The sequence below is a fragment of the Podarcis erhardii genome (genome assembly GCF_964252035.2).
Source record: "Podarcis erhardii genome assembly, chromosome: Z".
Taxonomy (NCBI): domain Eukaryota; kingdom Metazoa; phylum Chordata; class Lepidosauria; order Squamata; family Lacertidae; genus Podarcis; species Podarcis erhardii.
The window spans coordinates 21,487,856-21,509,080 of NC_138504.1; the positions used below are offsets into that span (position 1 = coordinate 21,487,856).

The 21,225-nt window shown below is 42.1% G+C and overlaps 1 protein-coding gene across 1 annotated transcript in view; it reads left to right on the top strand.

Annotated features, from left to right (window-relative positions):
* Positions 1 to 419: 419 nt before the first annotated feature.
* Positions 420 to 21,225, top strand: part of RPS6KA6 (ribosomal protein S6 kinase A6) — an 84,978-nt gene continuing 64,172 nt past the window's right edge. Inside the window, exon 1 of the mRNA XM_081847993.1 lies at positions 420 to 576. Coding sequence (XP_081704119.1) covers positions 448 to 576 — 129 coding nt within the window. The 5' untranslated portion in view covers positions 420 to 447. The remainder of the gene's footprint in view (positions 577 to 21,225) is intronic.

Here is a 21,225-nt window from a genome sequence, read left to right on the forward strand (position 1 = left end):
CTGCCCTAGGCAGAAAAGCAAATCCTGCTGCAGAAAGACTGACAGTGGAATACATCATTTGCATGCATGACATTCTTGGGTGGAAGGCCCACGCCACATCTTGTTTGAGCTGCGGCGAGTTTTGCTGCAAAAGAAGGCTGTAGAGGATGCCATTTTGCCAACCATCCAGTGCTCAGCATGCTTTGTATTCAGTGAAATGATAATTCAGTCACCCTTGTGCTCAGATGTCTGTGAGAGAGAAGAGCTGGTATCCAAAAGATTGTTGATCTAAGGGGCAGTGGTGATGACACACTGGTAGATCTTTCTGTACATTTGAGGAAGACACCTTTCACCAGTCCCAGTGTTTCGTTCCTGTTGGAGCTGATAAACTGGTCTGACAGGGTACATGAACCTCCTTTGGAATATCAGCTTACCACAGCGGAAGTAAAGAAGTTCATTGCTGAACTCATGCAAGTTCCCCTCTGGTCCTGTCATGCTCAGTCTATGGAGAGGTGTGTGCAACAAGTCACAGAGGCAGCAGGGCTACATCAGAGGCCAAGAAGCAAGTTGGCAGCTGATATCCAAGAACAAAGCAAAGCATGACCTGATGAAACTTCTTGTTTAAATTTCTTATAAACTTTCTGATTACTTTCTTATGTTGCTTTATGATTACAAGGTAATGTTTCTCTGCTTTATGCTTTTTAACCAAACATAGATGTACCAAGATAAATGTTCTCCAGTCACAAAAATAATAGCTGGTTTGAATTCCTCACAGCCAAAAACATATTTTTAAAATTAAGTATCACCCCCCGCCCAGTGACATAGACCCATTCACCCTAATAGACCAACCACCTCTGCAAGCAAGCCAGAACAATTTTTTGCTGAATACTTAAGGTTATCTATACCACAAAGTGTACATCCTCCTATAGGTTCTACACAGTGCATTGAGCAATTGCAGGTGCACACATCATCTGACATTTGATGGACGGTGGACTTCATCTAGGGCTTTTTCCATGTTGTCCCCTTCTGTGGCTGGTTAGGCTGGCCTGCTCAAGACCCTTGTGAGAATGGAAGTGATCTTCCATTTTTTAAAAAGGCTTTAAAAAGAATAAATGTTATGAATAGTTATCGCTGTTGGTCTTCAAATTATTGTCATGGGGTTTTTTGGGTGTGTGTGTGTTAGGCTGCATATCTAAGACCCTTCTAATCCTTGGATCTAGCAAGTGTTGAAATCTAAGCAAAGATTCAAATGGTTGAAATGGCCATTAAGGTAACAAAGGAAGCAGTTCCATGCCAGATAACAAAAGGGTGGGACCCTCCTTCAAATTTCTGGTTCTTAGAAAGACAAAGACCAGAATTGGGAGGTGTGTGTGTGTGTGTAGAGAAGCTAGAAGCAAGGCTGCAGGCTGGGAAATGAGAGAGACAGAGCAATGTTTGATTTCTGTTTGAATTCAAGGCTGTGGTGATGAGGGAAGCAAGGCCCTCTTGGGGTGTTAATGCTGCAAACCCCTCCACCGTAGGCTCAGGTTGTATATATCCTTGCTCAGGTTGTATATATCCTCAGGTTGTATATATCCTCAGGTTGTATATATCCTAAAGACACCACAATCTTTGTTGTGCCTCATTTCCAAAAGGAAGCATGAACCCTGGCTAAGTGCCTGGAACCCCTGGAATCTCTCACCACTCAAAGATTGGGGTGGCGTGCAACCTTATTTATTATTGGATTATTTCTGTCCTCTGGCCTCCATTGTAGTGTCAGTTTAATTGTATATTATAGAATATTTTAAACTATTACTTAAATGTATTTTTAAAAGAAATGAAAAAAGTCACAGTGACATGATACTGATCAAGTGCTGGTTTTCAATAGAATTACAACAGAAACTGAACATGAATAATTTGGGGCTAATCTTCCCTCAAACATTTATTTCTTTTTAAAAAGACATTGTTGTGGTTTCTGTAAATATAGGGGTGTGTGTGTGTGTGTAACTGTTTAATATATGTTAGCATATTGTAAATCATTTTGTGATTTCTTATGAGAAGCGATTCATAAATGAAATTATACATGTGTCTGTCTAAAATGATGGTAGCCGCTTTGGAAACCATTTCTGGTTCAAGTGTGAAATAAAAATGCAAGGGTGAACAAATATGGGAAGAAGTCAGACCTTGTGCAACACTCTTTCCCAAGTCATGACATGTGAAATTAAATTATTTACTTTATTTATTTCAACCACTTAACCTCATGTCATAGTGTAGTGCATTTGCATGCTATCCAACATCCTATGGCTGTCCATACACTAAAATCTTTAACATCCAAGACGAGCCCCACTTCCCCTCAGGAAGGCTTGCATGGTCCCTGCTTTGGTGCCATTTCAACACCAAATAAACACCTTTTTTATTTTTGCAGGTTTTAAACAAATCATTTTAATCCAGTAGCTGTTTCTTCTGCTCTCCCAGAATTGGCTGGTTTTAGTTTGCTGTTTTGATTTCATTATTTTATCTTCTAGCTTTCACAAAGGCAAGATTTTAAAAATGTCCAGGATTGATAATATAAAACATGAACAGTAAAGCCTTGCCTTGGTTGCGGCAGAATTTTCAAGGTCCTCTGATAACAATTTCTGAATGCCTTCTGTTTGTGAGGTTGATTGTGAAGTTGATTGAGGCAAGGGAGGTTTTTTTTTGAACGTTATCTTGCCCTGTAAGCATGCTGCAGAGATAGATCTTGAACCTTGGCTGTTTATCCCCAATGAAAAATTCAATGCAAGTCTTATTATATGCTCACATTAACCTTTTTATATTCAGCCTTTGAAATCTCACATAGCTCAGAACAAGCTTCACTGGTGCCAGAAAAAAAATTAGCTGCTTATTGGATGCTTCGGTGAGCTTTTGTCTCAGCTTCTCTTAGAATGCTCTGGGATTAGGTGTCTGATGACAGCGCTGGAAGTGACAGTACCCCTCTTTCTCAGCCTGATTGTTGCTGGCTCCTTCAAGGCCTCATGACAGAGTGCATGGTGACATCATCTGACTGTTCACTTCTCCCACGCTGAAGCAATTTGTTGACTCAATGTGGCACTGATCTATACATCTTGAAATGACAAACCTGGCATTGGTTTTCAAGCTGCTGCATAAGTCAAATCATTCAAAAAACAGTAACCCTTGTCAAGATATTCCATATATTCATGCCTTTGCATCACACACACAAACACACACACACACACAGATTGTTTGTGCATAAGATGAATGTGTGGCAACAAAAGGTACTGCAATATGCATGGCACATAAAATAGCTATGCTGTTAGTGATTCAGTGAGTAGCTTTTAAGTCTGACTCACATCTGAATCAATGGCTGGCAACAGGTCAGCACACTAGCCTGACATCAAAATAATGCCAATTTCCAATAAAATACCAGGTTGGATCTGAACACAAACAATTTGGGGCTAAGATTCAACTTCACTCACGTACCTCAGAAAGGCGTTTCTTTTAGGCCATCCAAGTCTCATATCTGCTTTGCTAAATAACCTGTAGAACTGGCTCTTTCAGTCATCACTATATGCATTCTACACATTCATCACCACACTGCAGATTTTATCAGGCCTATCCATCGTACCTTACAAAGCATTCAACATCGTGAGAATATCATCTTAAAAAAAAGAAGGAAATCTAAGAGATTTAGTATATGAAACAAAAAATTAGTTCAAATGTTTAGGTTCAAAACATATACATTTTGCAATGGGTTAAATTGCTAAACCACTTCAGAGGAATAAAGCTCTGGGACATTTTCAGAGGAAAGGCAATGACATCTGCCAGAGGGTAACTGACAGACTGTCCTTGCTTTTGCAAGTGAATGAGGTAATAATGAGTCTTTCAAGTTTGTGACAAATTAGCATAGAAGAAATCAGGTAATAAGGGACGTAATCTAATAGAGGCTTGGCACTTATTTTCTTTGATGGGGTTCTTATTCACACATGAAGTTGCAACGGTAACGGTTTTTATTTCTAATAACATGCAGTCCTGTGCCCATTTATATAGGAGTAAGCCTCATTAAAGGGACGCGGGTAGCACTGCGGGTTAAACCACGGAGCCTAGGACTTGCCGATCAGAAGGTCGGCGGTTCGAATCCCCGTGATGGGGTGAGCTCCCGTTGCTTGGTCCCTGCTCCTGCCAACCTAGCAGTTTGAAAGCATGTCAAAGTGCAAGTAGATAAATGGGTACCGCTCCTGCGGGAAGGTAAACAGCGTTTCCGTGCACTGCTCTGGTTCACCAGAAGCGGCTTAGTCATGCTGGCCACATGACCCGGAAGCTGTACACCGGCTCCCTCGGCCAATAAAACCAGATGAGTGGTCAGGTGTCCCTATGCCTTTTTAAGCTTCATTAAACTCAATGGGATTGACTTACGCATACAGGGTCAGGGTTAATCCTAAAGCTCAGTTGCACAAAAGACCAAAGGAGCAGTGTGGTTGTAGATAAAATACAATGTGTTCTGCCAGCAGAAAAGTCAGCAGATAACAGCTCACCGAAAAAGCCTTTTTTGGGAGTGGGGGTGTTTCCTCTGCATTTTAGGAACATGGGAAAGATAGTTGGATTTAATTGTAAGATTTAGTTCTCCATTATATAAAATGTCCCACAAGACCATAGAAACAGAAAGGTCACCTTTGTGAATCAGCAAACAGCCATTCCACAAAAGGTCTTTATTAGTAGTAATTTAAAATGCTATCTTACTGTGTTTCCAGGCTTTTGAGCAGAACAGACAATGGGAGATAGGAATCTTAGGCTAGTCAAGACAATTGAAATGACCTACAAAGTTGGAGCTTTTAATTTGAACCGGGGGGCGGGGGGGGAATCAAAAGTGTAACGTGTATAGACGTTTATAAATTGTAAACTGTGTGGGTTGGGGAAATGGAGAAGCAGAAATTATTTTGTCCTTTTCTTTCTCTCTCTCACCCCAAAAAACATTATAATGCCACAGGATGTTGTGATAGCCACTAGCCTGAAATTTTTTTATATATATATAAGGAGCAGGTCACCCTACTCCATTTCTCTGCTTCTGTGTCAGTCTTGTCTCCCTTGCACAAGAATATTGTGCTGTCCCTTGACGTGGGGGCGAGAGAGCAGCATCAGCTTCTGAGCCGTGTTAAATTTTCATCTCTTGGAAAGTTGGCATAAACCTGTGCTGGTCTCAGCTCACTGATCTTCAGAAAGCATGTTAGTCTGACTATTTATCCATCTGCTCACTAGCATCAACTGCTTTCCAAGGTATCTGGCAGATGTCTTTGCCATAACCCACCACCTTATTTTTATACCTGGAGCTGCCAGGGATTCAACCTGGGACATTTCTCATGCAATATGTGTGCTTTACTGCCACAGAGCTATGGCTAGGGGAATAGGGGGTTTCTGAGGAGGGCTTTGCCTGACATATAGGGATGAATTTCTTCTAGGCTCCTCCATGTCCAGAAGTGAGTTGGGTGGTGACAGGGCCTTATCTGTGGTGGCATCTATGCTTGGATCTTCCTCTCAGTTTTGAGGACCAGGTTTAGAAACAGATAGGTAGCCGTGTTGGTCTGCCATAGTCAAAACAAAACAAATTCCTTCCAGTAGCACCTTAAAGACCAACTAAGTCAGTTCTTGGTATGAGCTTTCGTGTGCATGCACACTTCTTCAGATACACTGAAACAGAAGTTTCCAGACCCTTCTATATAGTGAGAAGGTGGGGAGGGGTATTACTCAGAAGGGTGGTGGGAATGGGTGATTGGCAGATAGCTGTGATGAGCCTGTTGACGACTCTTAACGACTGCAATAGGTCTTACAGGAAAAAGCAAGGGGTGAAAAGGTGAAAAATGGCTTTGTCATGTATAATGAGATAAGAATCCAAGGTCTTTGTTCAGACCAGGTTTCTCCATGGTTTTAAGTTTGGTGATAAGTTGTAATTCAGCAGCTTCTCTTTCCAGTCTATTTCTGAAATTCCTTTGTAGTAAAACAGCTACTTTGAGATCTTGTATAGAATGTCCTGGGAGATTGAAGTGTTCTCCTACTGGTTTTATTTATGTCCGTTTATTCTTTGGCGTAAGGTCTGACAAACAGGCCAGACCTTACGCCAAAGAATAAACGGACATAAATCGGACATCAGGAATCACAAGACGGAGAAACCAGTAGGAGAACACTTCAATCTCCCAGGACATTCTATACAAGATCTCAAAGTAGCTGTTTTACTACAAAGGAATTTCAGAAATAGACTGGAAAGAGAAGCTGCTGAATTACAACTTATCACCAAACTTAAAACCATGGAGAAACCTGGTCTGAACAAAGACCTTGGATTCTTATCTCATTATACATGACAAAGCCATTTTTCACCTTTTCACCCCTTGCTTTTTCCTGTAAGACCTATTGCAGTCGTTAAGAGTCGTCAACAGGCTCATCACAGCTATCTGCCAATCACCCATTCCCACCACCCTTCTGAGTAATACCCCTCCCCACCTTCTCACTATATAGAAGGGTCTGGAAACTTCTGTTTCAGTGTATCTGAAGAAGTGTGCATGCACACGAAAGCTCATACCAAGAACTGACTTAGTTGGTCTTTAAGGTGCTACTGGAAGGAATTTGTTTTGTTCAGGTTTAGAAAAGCATTCTGTTTGCACAAGCCTCTTAGAGTATGCTAGATATTTAACTGTTTTTCTTTTGGTGATTGTGGTGTTTGCCTCCTAGGTGGGTCATAATGAAAGGGCTAAAATGAGTGTGATGTGATTGGCCAGTGGGAATGCAAGGGAGGAGTAAAAGTTAGAATGGGAGGTTTTGAAAGTCCATTGAGGTTTGGGAATTGAAGAAGGAAGAGGGAGGATTGGGTGTGGGTTGGTAGAGTTGTATTGTGAGAGAGTGAGAGGAATTGTTAGGTGGAGTCAGATAGATAGTTGGGGATAATCAGTTTGAAGTTGAAAGAAACTAAGATTAAGAAACTGCCAAGAAAAATTAACTGAAACCATAAGCTTGTCCCTGCCTATAAAATAAACTTGATTATTTGTTAATGTTAACAACTGTCTGGGCTCCATGTATACCCGAGATAAACGGGTTGGTGGCAGCGAAGAAAGCAATCACAGTGGTGGCACAGGGATCAATAGACCATCAAACGTCCGGGGACCCTGTGTGATCGCCACAGTGATTTTTATTGTTTACTCCCTGTTGTGTATTGAGTCAAAGGATTTTATATCTGTATTATTATTGTCTGTATTTGCATTAGGGTAAAGTAACTGCCTTTTGGTTACAGCTACTACTGGTTCATTTAAGCTGCTGTATTTGGATCCTCTGTCTTATTGGTTTCCTCCAAAAGGCAGGACTGTGATTGCCTGATATTGTTCCCTCCAAAATGTATCCTTACTAGCTAGTTCCCTGTCCCTATAAATGTAGCTCTCCCCTCCTCAGGTCTCAGTCTTGTTGCTTTAATAAAGAAGTGTTACTAGAGAACTGTCTCCAGCATATTATGTCAAGAGAGCTGAAATCACAAACCCCACGTCACAACACTCCCTTTATTTTTTATATGTTGTTTTGAGAGCTTCAGATGAAGTGTGATCATAATCTATCAGTCAGTCATTCGGACACTATCACTACTTCTTGCACTGTTACTTCTTTGAATTGGTCCATAGGGCTAGATTTAAGAAGACTGCTGCTGGATCAGAGCAAAGACCTATTCAGTTCCATATTCTGTCTTCATCATGGCCAACCAGATGCCTATGGGAAGGAAGCCCACAACCAGGACTTTGTGCAACATCACTATCCCAGATTGTGATTCCTAGAAACTGGTATTCAGAGGAATACTCCCTCTGGCAGTGAAGGTCATACAAATCCATCATGGCTAGCAGTCATTTATAGCCTTATCCTCCATGAATCTGTATTATTATTATTATTATTATTATTATTATTATTATTACCACTATTACTATTTATACCCCACCTTTTCCCTGACGGAACGCAAGGCAGCTTACAGATATAAACAAGAACTGCTTAAAACATAGAAAAACCAATCATTAAAATACAATTAAACAGTGATAGAATGAAAACTATAGACATATATAAAATCTGTTTAAAATATTCCAATACAGTGGTACCTCGGGTTAAGTACTTAATTCGTTCCGGAGGTCCGTACTTAACCTGAAACTGTTCTTAACCTGAAGCACCACTTTAGCTAATGGGGCTTCCTGCTGCCGCCGCACCGCCGGAGCACGATTTCTGTTCTCATCCTGAAGCAAAGTTCTTAACCTGAAGCACTATTTCTGGGTTAGCGGAGTCTGTAACCTGAAGCGTATGTAACCTGAAGTGTCTGTAACCTGAGTACCACTGTAATAACAATAACCAGTGCTATTTTTCCCCCTAGAACTCGCCATGAATGCCTCCCTTGTTCTGTTATAATAGCAATGGTACCCCCATGAGAGGTGCCAGAACTGAGTTCCAGCAAGTTCTGGTGGTAAAGAAGTCTTGACAATAACGCCTATTTTAAAGCCATCCAAGTTGGTAGCAATCACCAGATATTGTGGGAACAATTTCCATAGCTAACTATGCACTGTGTGAAGAAGCACTTCCTTTTTCTCTGTCCCAAACATTCAAACATTCACCTTTACTGGATGGCCGTGAGTTCTATAAGAGGAATGAAAACTCACTCCAACTTGCCACTCTTTCAGTGCCATGAAAATCTCTGCTTTTTATTATATTGTGTTTTGATTGTATGATTGTATTTTATTGTTTTTTGCTTTTTAAAAAATTATTGGCTACCATGAGTGTTGCGTGAGCACCAGAAGAGCAGGATATGAATCTTTGTATAAAATAAAGTAATTCAAAAAGTGACAGAATATCCTGTGTGGGAGTGGAACTCTCCCCGCCCCCCCCCCCATTCTTTCCCAGGTAGCTGGCCTCAATAATGCAAAACAAAACAAGTAACAAAGCAAAAATAGCACCTCCAAGGTCACTTCACTCAGCCACACAAAATACAGCTGAAACTGGATATTCAAGAAAAGTCAGGGACATGTAGCAGCCTGTAGGACGGTTGTCTAGCACTTCCTATTAATTAGGAAGGGAGACCCTGAACTGTCAAAGACGCATTTTCATGTTCTGTGCCGATCATGAATTCTTTCTCTTTTTTTTAAGTAATAAAAACTATTGCAAATAACTAGGGATTGCCTGTTAGCCCTTTGACTTCCCTGGATTATTATTCTTTCTTCCTTTCCTGGTTAAAAAGAAGAAGTCACCAGTGGGAGGAAGACAATTACATGAGCTGTGATTCACATTACCATCCTTCCCTGTATCAAAGCTGTAATTTAAAAATACATAGCAAAAGTAATTGCTATTTCGGATGTGTCCTTTAAAAGCAAAACAAGAGGAAAATGAATGGCACAGCTTTTATGGACAGTGCTTCAATACAAGATGAAACTATTTAGAACAGTCAGTCCCCACAGTTAATTTCAAAAAGGAGAGGTCCTCGAGCATCACTCTGTTTTGAAGCTGCAAAGTCCAATTGGTAAGCCAATATGTGTATAAAAGTGACTGTGGTTATGGGTTGGGATAAGGGAGGAATTCAATTCGGTTTTCATTTAAAGGTGACTTTACCTATTTCATAATTTATAAAACAATATGTGAACCAAAACATGCTCATCTTTCAAAATTCACATATCTCTGAATATTGCAATGCAGTTCTTCAGCCAACTAATGTGTACAAAGATGCATACACTGGTGTTAAAGTGTACATATAAATGCATATACAGTGGTACCTTGGGTTACATATGCTTCAGGTTACATACACTTCAGGTTCCACTAACCCAGAAATAGTACCTTGGGTTAAGAACTTTGCTTCAGGATGAGAACAGAAATCTTGCGGTGGTGGCGCAACGGCAGCAGGAGGCCCCATTAGCTAAAGTGGTACCTCAGGTTAAGAACAGTTTCAGGTTAAGAACGGACCTCCAGAACGAATTAAGTACATAACCAGAGGTACCACTGTATTGGGGGGGGGGACCATACACAAATGCATTGTACTGGGGGAAATTGCTTTCCAAAATGTGATATTAATACAAAATTGCATACAAAAATGTGCATGTCATGAGAAACTCGAACTAAAATGCTGGTGAATAATTTTTTAAGAAAATAAATGCAAAGAGATGTGGAAATGTGTAAAACTGAACTTAAGATAAGAAAAATGAGAAACTGAGGGAAGCCAAGAGTTGCAAGTTCACCTATCCCAAGTTATAAGAAAGGTGGTCTTCACAGGCTGAGTCGCCCTTCTTCACAACTGGTTCATGTTTCCTAGGGATGAAACCATGGCACTGGCTCTGAAGCTAGCTCCTACTTAATTCTAAGGTGGCCTGAAGCATCACTATTTGTGAGAGGACTTCAGTCACATACTGGAGATTTAGGTTTGTGCAGGGGGGAACATGGACCTTTTGACTTTAGGAAAGTGGCAGAGAAGCGCAGGAAGAAAGGGTGGGATGAGCAACTGATTGATGAGAAGACATATAACTGCTGCACAAACAAATCAGGATGAACAATTGTTGTTATATACTGTAACTTCCTTGCAAACAAATCAGAATGAATGTGCAGTGGAGACCAGGTACTGTCTGACCCCTCCACGTAAGCATTGTGCAAGCAAATCAGGACAAGTCCATTGTCTGGGGTTGAACCTGGGACTTTCTACATTCAAAACATCTGCTCTATTGCAGAACTATGGCCCTACCTCTAAATGAGGGAGCTTGAGTAGCTGCTGAGTTAGTGCTGGAGTAGTTTGGATTCTGTGTCGGTGTCAGTCACTACCGTCTACTTAGGACTGAGCATGGAACGTCATGTTTTTGGCTTATTTTCACTTGGACTGATCTGTAGCTTGGAGTGGCGTTCTCCAAGCCTCACTGGCAGCTGACCTCTTGCCATTTAGAGTTGCTTTCTGAAATCTGGACAATGCTAAACCAGCCTGTAGTTTGAATAACATACTTCTATATTTCCCTCTTGATTAATATTTATTATTTTTAAGAAGGTTTATAGACCACTCACATTTTAAAAGTTCACAGTAGTGCACAGAAAACCAAAAGGCAGCATAAAATATTCATGAAAAAAATAAGGCAGTTAAAATAATAGCAAAACACAAGAAGATGATCAGGTAACTTTTTTTAAAAAAAGAATAATAATTCAGACAAATTATTTTTAAAATTGGGTAAATTATTTGGGTGAGGAAAAAAATGTTTTCAGCATAGAAAAGATTTTGGAGCATGCCTTATCTTAAGTGTTTATGAAATCCACACTAAAGGGGCCACCACACAGAAAGCCCAACTTTAGGTGGACACAAGGCAAAGAGTAGGAGCTGTCCACAGTAACAGGAGGTCTTCTACCATCGAATGTAATGGATAGATAGGGGTGTAAGGAGAGAGGCAGTTTCTCAAAAAGCCTGGTCCCAAGTTGCTTAGGGATTTGTAAACAAGTAGCAATACCGTGAACCTATCCTGGCAGCATATAGATAGCCAATGCAGCTGATTCAGCAAAGAGCAAAGATGTCATGTGTTGACGATGGTTTGCTTTGGACAGCAACATTGCAGCAGCAGCATTTTGTTCTAACTGCAGTTGCTAGATCATCCACAAGGGCAGCCCAGGAAAGGCTTGTAGCTTACTGATACAGCACCTGCCTTTTATGGAAAACATCCCAGGATCAATCACTGGCATCTCCAGGTAGCGCTGGGGAAAGATTCCACTCTGGAGAACCACTGCCAGTCAGTGTGGATAATACCACTAGATGGACTCAGTATAAGGCAGCTTCTTCTCTTCCTTTTGGTAAAGGCAAAGGTACCCCTGACCACTAGGTCCAGTCGTGGCCAACTCTGGGGTTGCGGCGCTCATCTGGTTTTATTGGCTGAGGGAGCCAGCGTACAGCTTCTGGGTCATGTGGCCAGCATGACTAAGCCGCTTCTGGAGAACCAGAGCAGCGCACGGAAATGCCGTTTACCTTCCTGCTGGAGCGGTACCTATTTATCTACTTGCACTTTGACGTGCTTTCGAACTGCTAGGTTGGCAGGAGCAGGGACCAAGCAACGGGAGCTCATCCCGTCGTGGGGATTCGAACTGCCAACCTTCTGATCAGCAAGTCCTAGGCTCTGTGGTTTAACCCACAGTGCCACCCGCGTCCCTTTCCTTTTGGTACATTGCAGTAATCTTTTATGAATCCATGGACCACTGCCCAGGAATAGTTGAAACTGGTAAAAGGCACTCCTAGGTATTGAAGTCCCTTGAGTCCCAAGTGACAGAGATGTATAATGAGTACCCCTAACTGTGAACTCACACCTTTCGACAAATTGTGATTGGAACTCTACATACACTCTTACTAAAGGCTCTTAGGAACAGTATTAAAATAGCTGCATTCAAGGACTTGGTCCTTAAGCAAGCTATACATACGCAGCAATAGAGAGTCTCAAAACACTGCTGTGAATGTGAGAACATACATGTCACCCTAACCTTCCTGAGAACAATATTTAAAAAGTATGTTCAATGCCATATACATATCTTTTCCTGAAAAGATTGTTCTCATGGCATCTAGTTATTTTTGATATTAAAAGCACTTTTCAGGAAGAGGAAGAAAAGAATGGAAAGGAGCTGAGGTTAGCTTGTTATCAAGGTATGACTAAGATGCAAAGATTGATAGAAATTGCCAGGCTATTGTTCTTGAAATAGAAATCTTGCAAGCAAAAAGAAAAAAGTCAGTCAGATAAAGTTTAAGTATAATCTTGACAACGGTTGCTTGTTCTGGCAACCACTGGTTAGGAGTGAGCGGTGTTCATATCACAACAGCCATACAAATATGTATCAGGGACTTGTATAGTCAATAATAATAATAATAATAATAATAATAATAATAATAATAATAATATTTTATTTATACCCCACCCTTCCCGGTTTAAAAACCAGGCTCAGGGCGGCTAACAACAAATATAAAACATTGATTAAAATGCGACTTAAAAACAGCATAGAATACAACATAAAATGCAGCATCAATATCAATAAAATTCAAAAATTCAGGGGTCATTTTTTTTTGGGGGGGGGAACCCCAGTCAGTAGACATCGAATGATCACCAGGGCTAACTGGCCAAGTTGGTCCTACTAGAGCCAGCAAGGATGTGTGTGAATAAGAATTTAAACGTGGCGTCCTAGAAAGGGTTGCTTCAAAGAAGAGGAAAGGGAAAAGGGAATAGAGGATCAGGCTAATTCAAATTGAAGGCCAGGCGGAATAGCTCTGTCTTACAGGCCCTGCTGAAGGACATCAAGTCCTGCAGGGCCCTAGGCTCATGGGACAGAGCATTCTACCAGGTCATAGCCAACACTGAAAAAGCCCTGCCCCTGCTGGAGGATAGCCTGGCTTCCTTAGGGCCTAGGACCTTTAAGCAATTATTATTCGTGGACCTTAGGGTCCTCTGCAGGACATACCGGGAGATACTGTATCTCCAACAGTGAATGATACTTAATACTCAAGGTGAGGTGCTTAACAGGGCAAGGCATCCTGGTGATTCCGATATTCTCATTAAGATTGCAGTTTAGTTTAGGACATGATCCATTAGTTGAGATTCCTGCATTTCAGGGAATTGAACAAGATGACCCTTGGAGTCCCCTCCAACTCTGCAATCCTATGATTCCATGATCTGCCATTGGGAAACCTTTTTACATTGTCTTTTTCTGAACAACTGCCAGGGAACTTCTCTGTGTTGCAGAAGATTTGGGGGGGGGGTATTGGTGTACGAACTCCTTACACAGGTCATTGTCCAAGCCTGCTGGGCCTCATCCACATCTCCAAATGGATGGAAACATTGTCTAGAACACACCCAATGCAGCCTCATTTGGCTACACACTATAGGGAAAGTTTAGTAGGCAACCAGGAAGCTTGTCCTTCATTTTCATATCTTGACACTGAGAAACACTAGGGTCCCCCTAGTTGGAAAGCCATAGTTTGGGTCAGGGTTGAGCCTCTCTGTCTGGCCCTTGGGACTCTCCCCAGGTCAGACCCTCTCCCTGGTCACACCCTCTTTACCCAGACTGCTTTGCACTGTCTTTGAGTATTTTTGCCAGGTGGAACGTGCCTTTGAACTCTAATACGCCACTTGCTTGACTGGCTGGAGGATGGAGAGGGGTCTGTGAGTGTGTGCAGAAACTAGCCTACTATACAAAGGTAAAATTTACATTAATTGCTCCACTGCCTTTTGCCTCTGGCCCTGCCTACCTCTGAAGGGGCTGCAGCCCTCAGGATGAAAAGAGTTCTTCACCCCTAGCTTAGATAAACAACAAGCCTGAAGGTAAGTTCATTGGTCATCCTTGCTAATAGTCAGGATCTTTTCTATGCTTTGTTAACTTGATGTTTTACGGCAGGAACTGAGAATTTCAGTAATGAGGCCCTCCAGACCTCTCTGTTCAGGCCTTGGGATTCTCCCCAGATCACACCCCTCACTGGCCCTGCACCTTGTCTTCCTCTTCAAATGCTTCTGCCTGACTGGAATTTGTCAACAACAGGTTCTCCACCCCTGTTTTACAGCAAGAATAGTAGTAGGAAGTATCTGCTATCAAGATTTTAGTTAAACTGGATTTTTCTTTTCTTTTGATTCTGATTGCAAGATTTCTATTTCAGGAACAATAGTTTGCTGGTATCTACCACCCTTTTTGTCTTAGTCACACAGTGATAACAAAAATCTGCATTACTTTCCCACAGTGCTTAGAGTAAAAAAATTATGAACTACACCTGAAAGTAGAGTGGAATCTACACACATATAAAAAAAAATTCTGAAAATGCTTTTTAAAAAATATGTTGAGTTTTCCATAAGGCTCACCATTGCCATCTAATGCATATTGTATATTGCACTTAAAACACACTTAAAGGTTTTCTTTGCAGCTGTATAGCTGAGTCCTAGTTCTCATAATTGCCAGATGAACTAAAGATTAATTAAATTCATTTTGCAGTAAAACAGTTAACAGTTTCTAGTTTGTATTCATGTTCATTCCCTTCACACCCGCATCATGCAGCAGGAGGCCCAGACTCTTAGCTTTCATTAAATAAATAAAAACAGTTGTGTCAACTGGATGTCCATGAAAACATGGAGGCAAAGCTCTAAGGCTTATTATGCAGCTATGGAGGCAGTGCTGTTCCTAAGATCACTTAGTCATGTTATCACTGTCGCTGAGCAATCAGAAGGAAGAAAGGAATGTGAGGCATTTCCTATCTCTTCCCTGCTGAAAAAAATCATGCTCTTTCAACAGGAGCAGCAAATGGTACCTTGTGCTTTTAACATCTGTGTATAGTGGGAGAAGATTTTATTCATCTGAATAATACTTTGAAGACTCTAACCTTGTACAGTGGTACCAGTTTAGCTAATGGGGCCTCCCGCTGCCACCACGCCGCCTTGCGATTTCTGTTCTCATCCTGAAGCAAAGTTCTTAACCAGAGGTGCTATTTCTGGATTAGCGGAGTCTGTAACCTGAAGCGTCTGTAACCCAAGGTACCACTGTATCTGGCACATATTAAGCAGGAGAAACCATTTTTAGTTTGAAAATGATATTATGGGGAAAGCCTCGCCTGTTGACATTTTGTCTGACATTTTATTACTTGTGTGTGTGGCTCCTGATTTACTTTTGGATCCTAAAGTTCTACATATCAGCTTGTGCAACATACTGAATGCTGAATTTCTTTTGCCAAGACTGAACTAAAAAGTTCATCTGGATTAGCTAGAACTGAACTAGTTCATTTTGCAAAAGGACAATCTGGAACTTATTCCTTTTTGGACAGGATGAACTTAAACTAGTTTCTTTTTAAAAATGAACTTTCCAGGCATTGCTTTCCCATTCACTTGTTAGAGCATGCTTCAAAATTCATGTACTATATACACAGTCATACCTCGGGTTAAATATGCTTTGGAATGAATATTTTCGGGTTGCGCTCACGGTGACCCAGAAGTAATGGAGCACGTTACTTCCAGGTTTCGCCGCTCATGCATGTGCAGACACTCAAAATGACATCACGAGCATGTGTGGAAGCAGCGAATCATGACCCGCGCATGTGCAGAAGCGCAGACGCGGGTTGTTTTTGCTTCAGGATGCGAACAGGGCTCCGGAATGGATCCCATTCACATCCACAGTACCTCGGGTTAAGAACTTAATTCGTTCCGGAGGTCCGTTCTTAACCTGAAACTGTTCTTAACCTGAAGCACCACTTTAGCTAATGGGGCCTCCCACTGCCACCATGCTGCCGGAGCACAATTTCTGTTCTCATCCTGAAGCAAAGTTCTTAACCCAAGGTGCTATTTCTGGGTTAGCAGAGTCTGTAACCTGAAGTGTCTGTAACCTGAAGTGTCTGTAACCTGAAGCGTATGTAACCCGAGGTACCACTGTACACACACACACACTGCTCTTCAGCCAAAAAATGATCCTAGAATGGCTTACTAATTACAGTCACTGCCCTCAGAACACAAAAGGGAAAAGGATGGGAGGGAGAAGGAAACAAACCAACTCAAGTTCAAGTTATTCAGAGAATTTTCCTCAGGATCACAGTAGGGGAAGAAAGGATTAAATTCCTTCTCCATGCCTGCTGTGATACTGTGAATTATCAATTCCTCCAGCTAATTCAATTTCTACTTTAGAAACCTTGCACATTAGATGCAAATATGGCATTCATCGTCTCATGTAGCTTGGCCTTGAAACCCAGAAGAGCTGCCGCTAGTCTGTGACAATACTGAGCTAGATGGACCAAATGGTCAGAGGCCCTTTCATTTTATTGTGAATACACATCATGCTGATGCTTCATTTCTGCCCCGAGCCTGCACTGCCAGGAAATAAACCTTGTTCTGGCCTGCATTGCATATGAATGCAGGATCCTGGTTTGTTTAGAAACAAAACATGATTCCAGGTTTAAACATAATGCTAAGCACATTGTGGCTTGTTTCCTAGAAGTGCAGCAGCAGCAACAGATAAGCAAAGCACATGTGATTTCAGCAGCATGTAGCAGCCTGCAGTAGTAGTCACATTAAACCAGGTTGTTGTTTTTTTTTACAGTATAAAGCATGGGTAGGCAAACTAAGGCCCAGGGGCCAGATCCGGCCCAATCGCCTTCTCAATCTGGCCCACGGTCCAGGAATCAGTGTGTTTTTACACGAGTAGAATGTGTCCTTTTATTTAAAATGCATCTCTGGGTTATTTGTGGGGGCATAGGAAATTGTTCATTTATTTTTTTCTCCAAAATATAGTCTGGCTCCCCACAAGGTCTGAGGGACAGTGGACCAGCCCCCTGCTGAAAAAGTTTGCTGACCCCTGCTATAAAGTGATCATGGATCATAGAACACACATAGCTGATCATAGAAGTGCAGAGTTGGAAGGGACCACAAGAGTTATCTAGTCCAACCCCCTGCAATGCAGGAATCTTTTGCCCAGTGTGGGATTTGAACCCACATCACTGATATTACCGTATTTTTCGCCCCATAGGGCGCACCGGCCCATAAGACGCACCTAGTTGTTTTTTTTTGGGGGGGGGGAAATAAAGAAAAAAAATTTTATTTCCCCCCAGGCACTGGGCTGGCGCGGGGGAAGCCCGAGCTTCCCCCGACCCGAGCCCCCAGAACAGCCTGCTATCTGCAAGCCTAGGGAGCCGCGCTGGTCTCCTCAGGCTTACGGAGAGCTGCGCAAAGCGCGGGCACGCTCTTCAGTGCACCCCAGGCTTCAGAATGCAGGCAGCTCTGCGCAACTTTGGGAGCCCGGCGCGGCTTCGCGCTGGGCTCCCTAGGGTTGCACAGAGCTGCGCGAAGCCCAGGAGCGCAGGCAGCTCTGCGCAACCCTTGGGAGCCCAGCGCGAAGCCGCGCCAGTCTCTCAAGGGTTGTACAGAGCTTCCTGAAGCCTGCATTCGCCCCATAGGACGCACACACATTTCCCCTTCATTTTTGGAGGGGAAAAAGTACGTCCTATAGGGCGAAAAATACGGTAAGTGTCCCATGCTCCAACAGCTGAGCTATTCATCCAGCTTAATGTGTGAATCAGGATAATATAAGGCAACACTAATAACACTAATAACACTAACAACAACAACAACAACAACAACAACAACAACAACAACAACAACAACAATAATAATATATTTATACCCCGCCCATCTGGTTGGGCTTCCCCAGCCACTCTGGGCGGCTTCCAGCAGAATACTAAAATACAATGATATATTAAAATACAATGATCTATGTTTCTGGGTCAGTTTTTCCAAAGTGTGTGGGGCGTCATTTCCTTTACAGGTTGTGTGTGTGTTACATAGAAGACAGGTACTATACATTCTGATATATCTTCATGTCATATTCACTGAGAACCTGTGAGGTGTAGAGGATGTCTTTTCAGTGACGGCATCCTTGATGTGGAATGCTCTCTGCAAGTACTGTATATGAGACTGGTGCTGACTGTTGTCTTTTCAGCAGGAGGAGATCCACATGTGAAAACCCACTGCTCTCGAAACCTCTCCTAAACCAACTTGTACTATGTAAACTGCTTTAAGAACTACTTGTTGTTGATGAAAACCAGCACGTAGAGTATAATAAATAAATAACTCTCTCTTTTTCCTAGTGCCTAACATACCTCAGAGGTTCATTAAAAAGTTCCATGTCATCACTTGTGCATTAAATTGACTCATCAGATTTATTTATTTATTTATTTGGTCACGCTACAGGTTTTAATTAACTTACCAGTGCCAGGGGATCTGCTGTTTTTTGTTTTGCTTTTGTTGTTGTTGTTTTTCCTTCCAGCTGCACTATAGGTGGTAACACAACCATCTCAGCAATGCGAAGTAGAATCACAGAACTGTATAGTTGGAAGGAAACCCAAGGGACATCGAGCCCAACCCCGTGCAATGCAGGAATCTCAATTAAAAAATCCATGACAGATGGACATCCAACTTTTGCTTAAAAACATCAAAGGAAATACACTCCACCACCTCTTGTGGAAGTCTGTTCCACAGTTGAACATCTCTTACTGTCAGAAAGTTCTTCCTGATGTTTAGTTGGAATCTCTTGTCACTATAATCCATGCACAAATCTGCTGCTGTAAAAAAGTAAATGTTTGCCTATTTAACATGCATGTAAGTAACTCACTGTAATTGCCATTCAGCTCCCACCTTACTATTTTCACCTTTATATACCTGCTAACTAAGATTCCACTGCATTCAGCTGATGAAGGGAGCCTGAGCCCATGGAGCCACTGTCACAATAAATGTGTTAGTGCTTAAGGTGCTACTTTTTGTTGTTTATACCTGAGGGGGGGTCATTATGGGGACAAACAGAGTGACCCTATGGGTGCAACCCCAATCCCTTTGAAGGAAGGGGAGAAAATCAATGTAATACATGTCTGTTATCTCTCTCCTATTAGAATCTGTTTTGTATGCAAGAGAACCCTGAGATTTTTCTCGCAATAATTTTAAATGATGACTAGGATCTAGGAAAACTCTTGTGAACAAATTTAGCTTTATATGTATCTTTAAGATGCATTCCGTTTCGTATCATGTATAACCACAGACATAAAAGTGTCCTAAATGCTTTCTTGGAAAAGAATGCATTCCTGAAATGGAGCGTTAATGAGAATTCTGGGTACTGGGTACTATGACAGTAAATCAAGACTAGGAGCTGGAATGTGAAGGAAAGATTAAATGTCCATTAGTGGGTGACATCACTGAGAGTAAAGTTGATGCAGTTAAGCAATGTGGGCCAAAGAATAACAATGAGGATATAACCCACCAATGAATCTGAAGGCAAGGGAGTGTGATTAAAGCCTTCACTATGAAAAAAAGAGAGAAAGCAATTTAGGTAAATTATGCAGATGTATGGAACTTTATGTCATAACAGCAGCTTGCGTGTTGAGGTCCCCAGGGCCACCTCAAATAACTCACACATCACACAGAAATTTTGTTTAAGGTTTTTGGCATAATTTTTGGCCACAACTTTATTAAAATACAAAAATGTGAGTGGTTGCTTAGGCATTGGTTGCGACTATCTGCCCCCCAGTGGGGGACAGACTGACATCCCGCACGCCTGCGAAAGTCAGAAAAGGGGAATACACTTGGGGGTAGCGACGGAGCAGGGAACCTGCCCTCAGCCCTCCCCAAATGCAACCAGGGGCTCTTGCATGGCCCCAGCCCCTTGACAGGGTTGGACAAAAGCAATAGTGAGCCCCTGTATTCCTTTAATGGAATCCCTTGCAGCAGCAGCATTAGAGGGGCAGGCACAGCCAATCCATGCCCCTCCACCAACCAAACCATAAACCAATGCCTAACCACAACCTTACAAGTTGTGACGATTTGCTACGCAGTAGGCAAAAACCAAATGGCCCCAGCCAATCAGCCAGATGGACAAAATTCTTACCAGGCCCCTGCCCCAAGAGCAGACGACCCCATGACAGGCATAGCAAGGTCAATGCGAACAACCCTAAATATCGGGAGGGGGGACGGGCAATCCGATGCATGGGGCGAAAAGAGGAAGCTCTACGCCTCCTGCAGGGAGTTTTAGCATTTCTGGCTGTCAATCAACAAATGGCAACATTAACGTCTTCCCAACAACAAGGGAAGCCCAATCACAACAGTGGCCAACGATCAATTAGCCCACCCCACAACTTTGGAGTGTCCTTTCGGCCCCCACCGCAACACGTGCTCTCCGTGAAAGAGAACACGCTTTGTAAAACCTGTATATTTTCTAGGCACCTGCAATGAAAGCTTCTTCTAGCGAATTCAAAACAATTCCCACCCCACTAATTTTCATTTATACATTGGGCCACCTGGCTGCAAATTTCCCATTTTTAGACCCCCTTGTCTCTAACCTTTCTGAGTACACACACACACACACACACACACACGTGTGCGCGCCCCTTTCTTTGGTTGATCTTTCCATTACTCCCATTTGTTTATTTATTTGTAACATCAGTAGACTGCATTTCATTACCTCCAATTTATTTTTCTTCATTCACAACACTACATCCAGGTGACAGCCCAGGCACTGCACAGCCTCTTCTGATTTACGAAGGAACAGAGCTGAGTATCACCAGCATAATGATGTCACCTTACCCCAGACCTTCTAATGACCCCTCCCAACAGCTTCATTTAAATGTTTAATTCCCACAGAGATAAAATAGCAACCTGTGGCATGGCTTTCCCCTGCTGATCTTCTCTCTGGTCCCTAATTAGCCAGCTGCCTAATCTTTTCACTTCCTACTAGGACCCTGTCTTCTCTAGGTCTCAGTCTATTCAGAAAATCTTA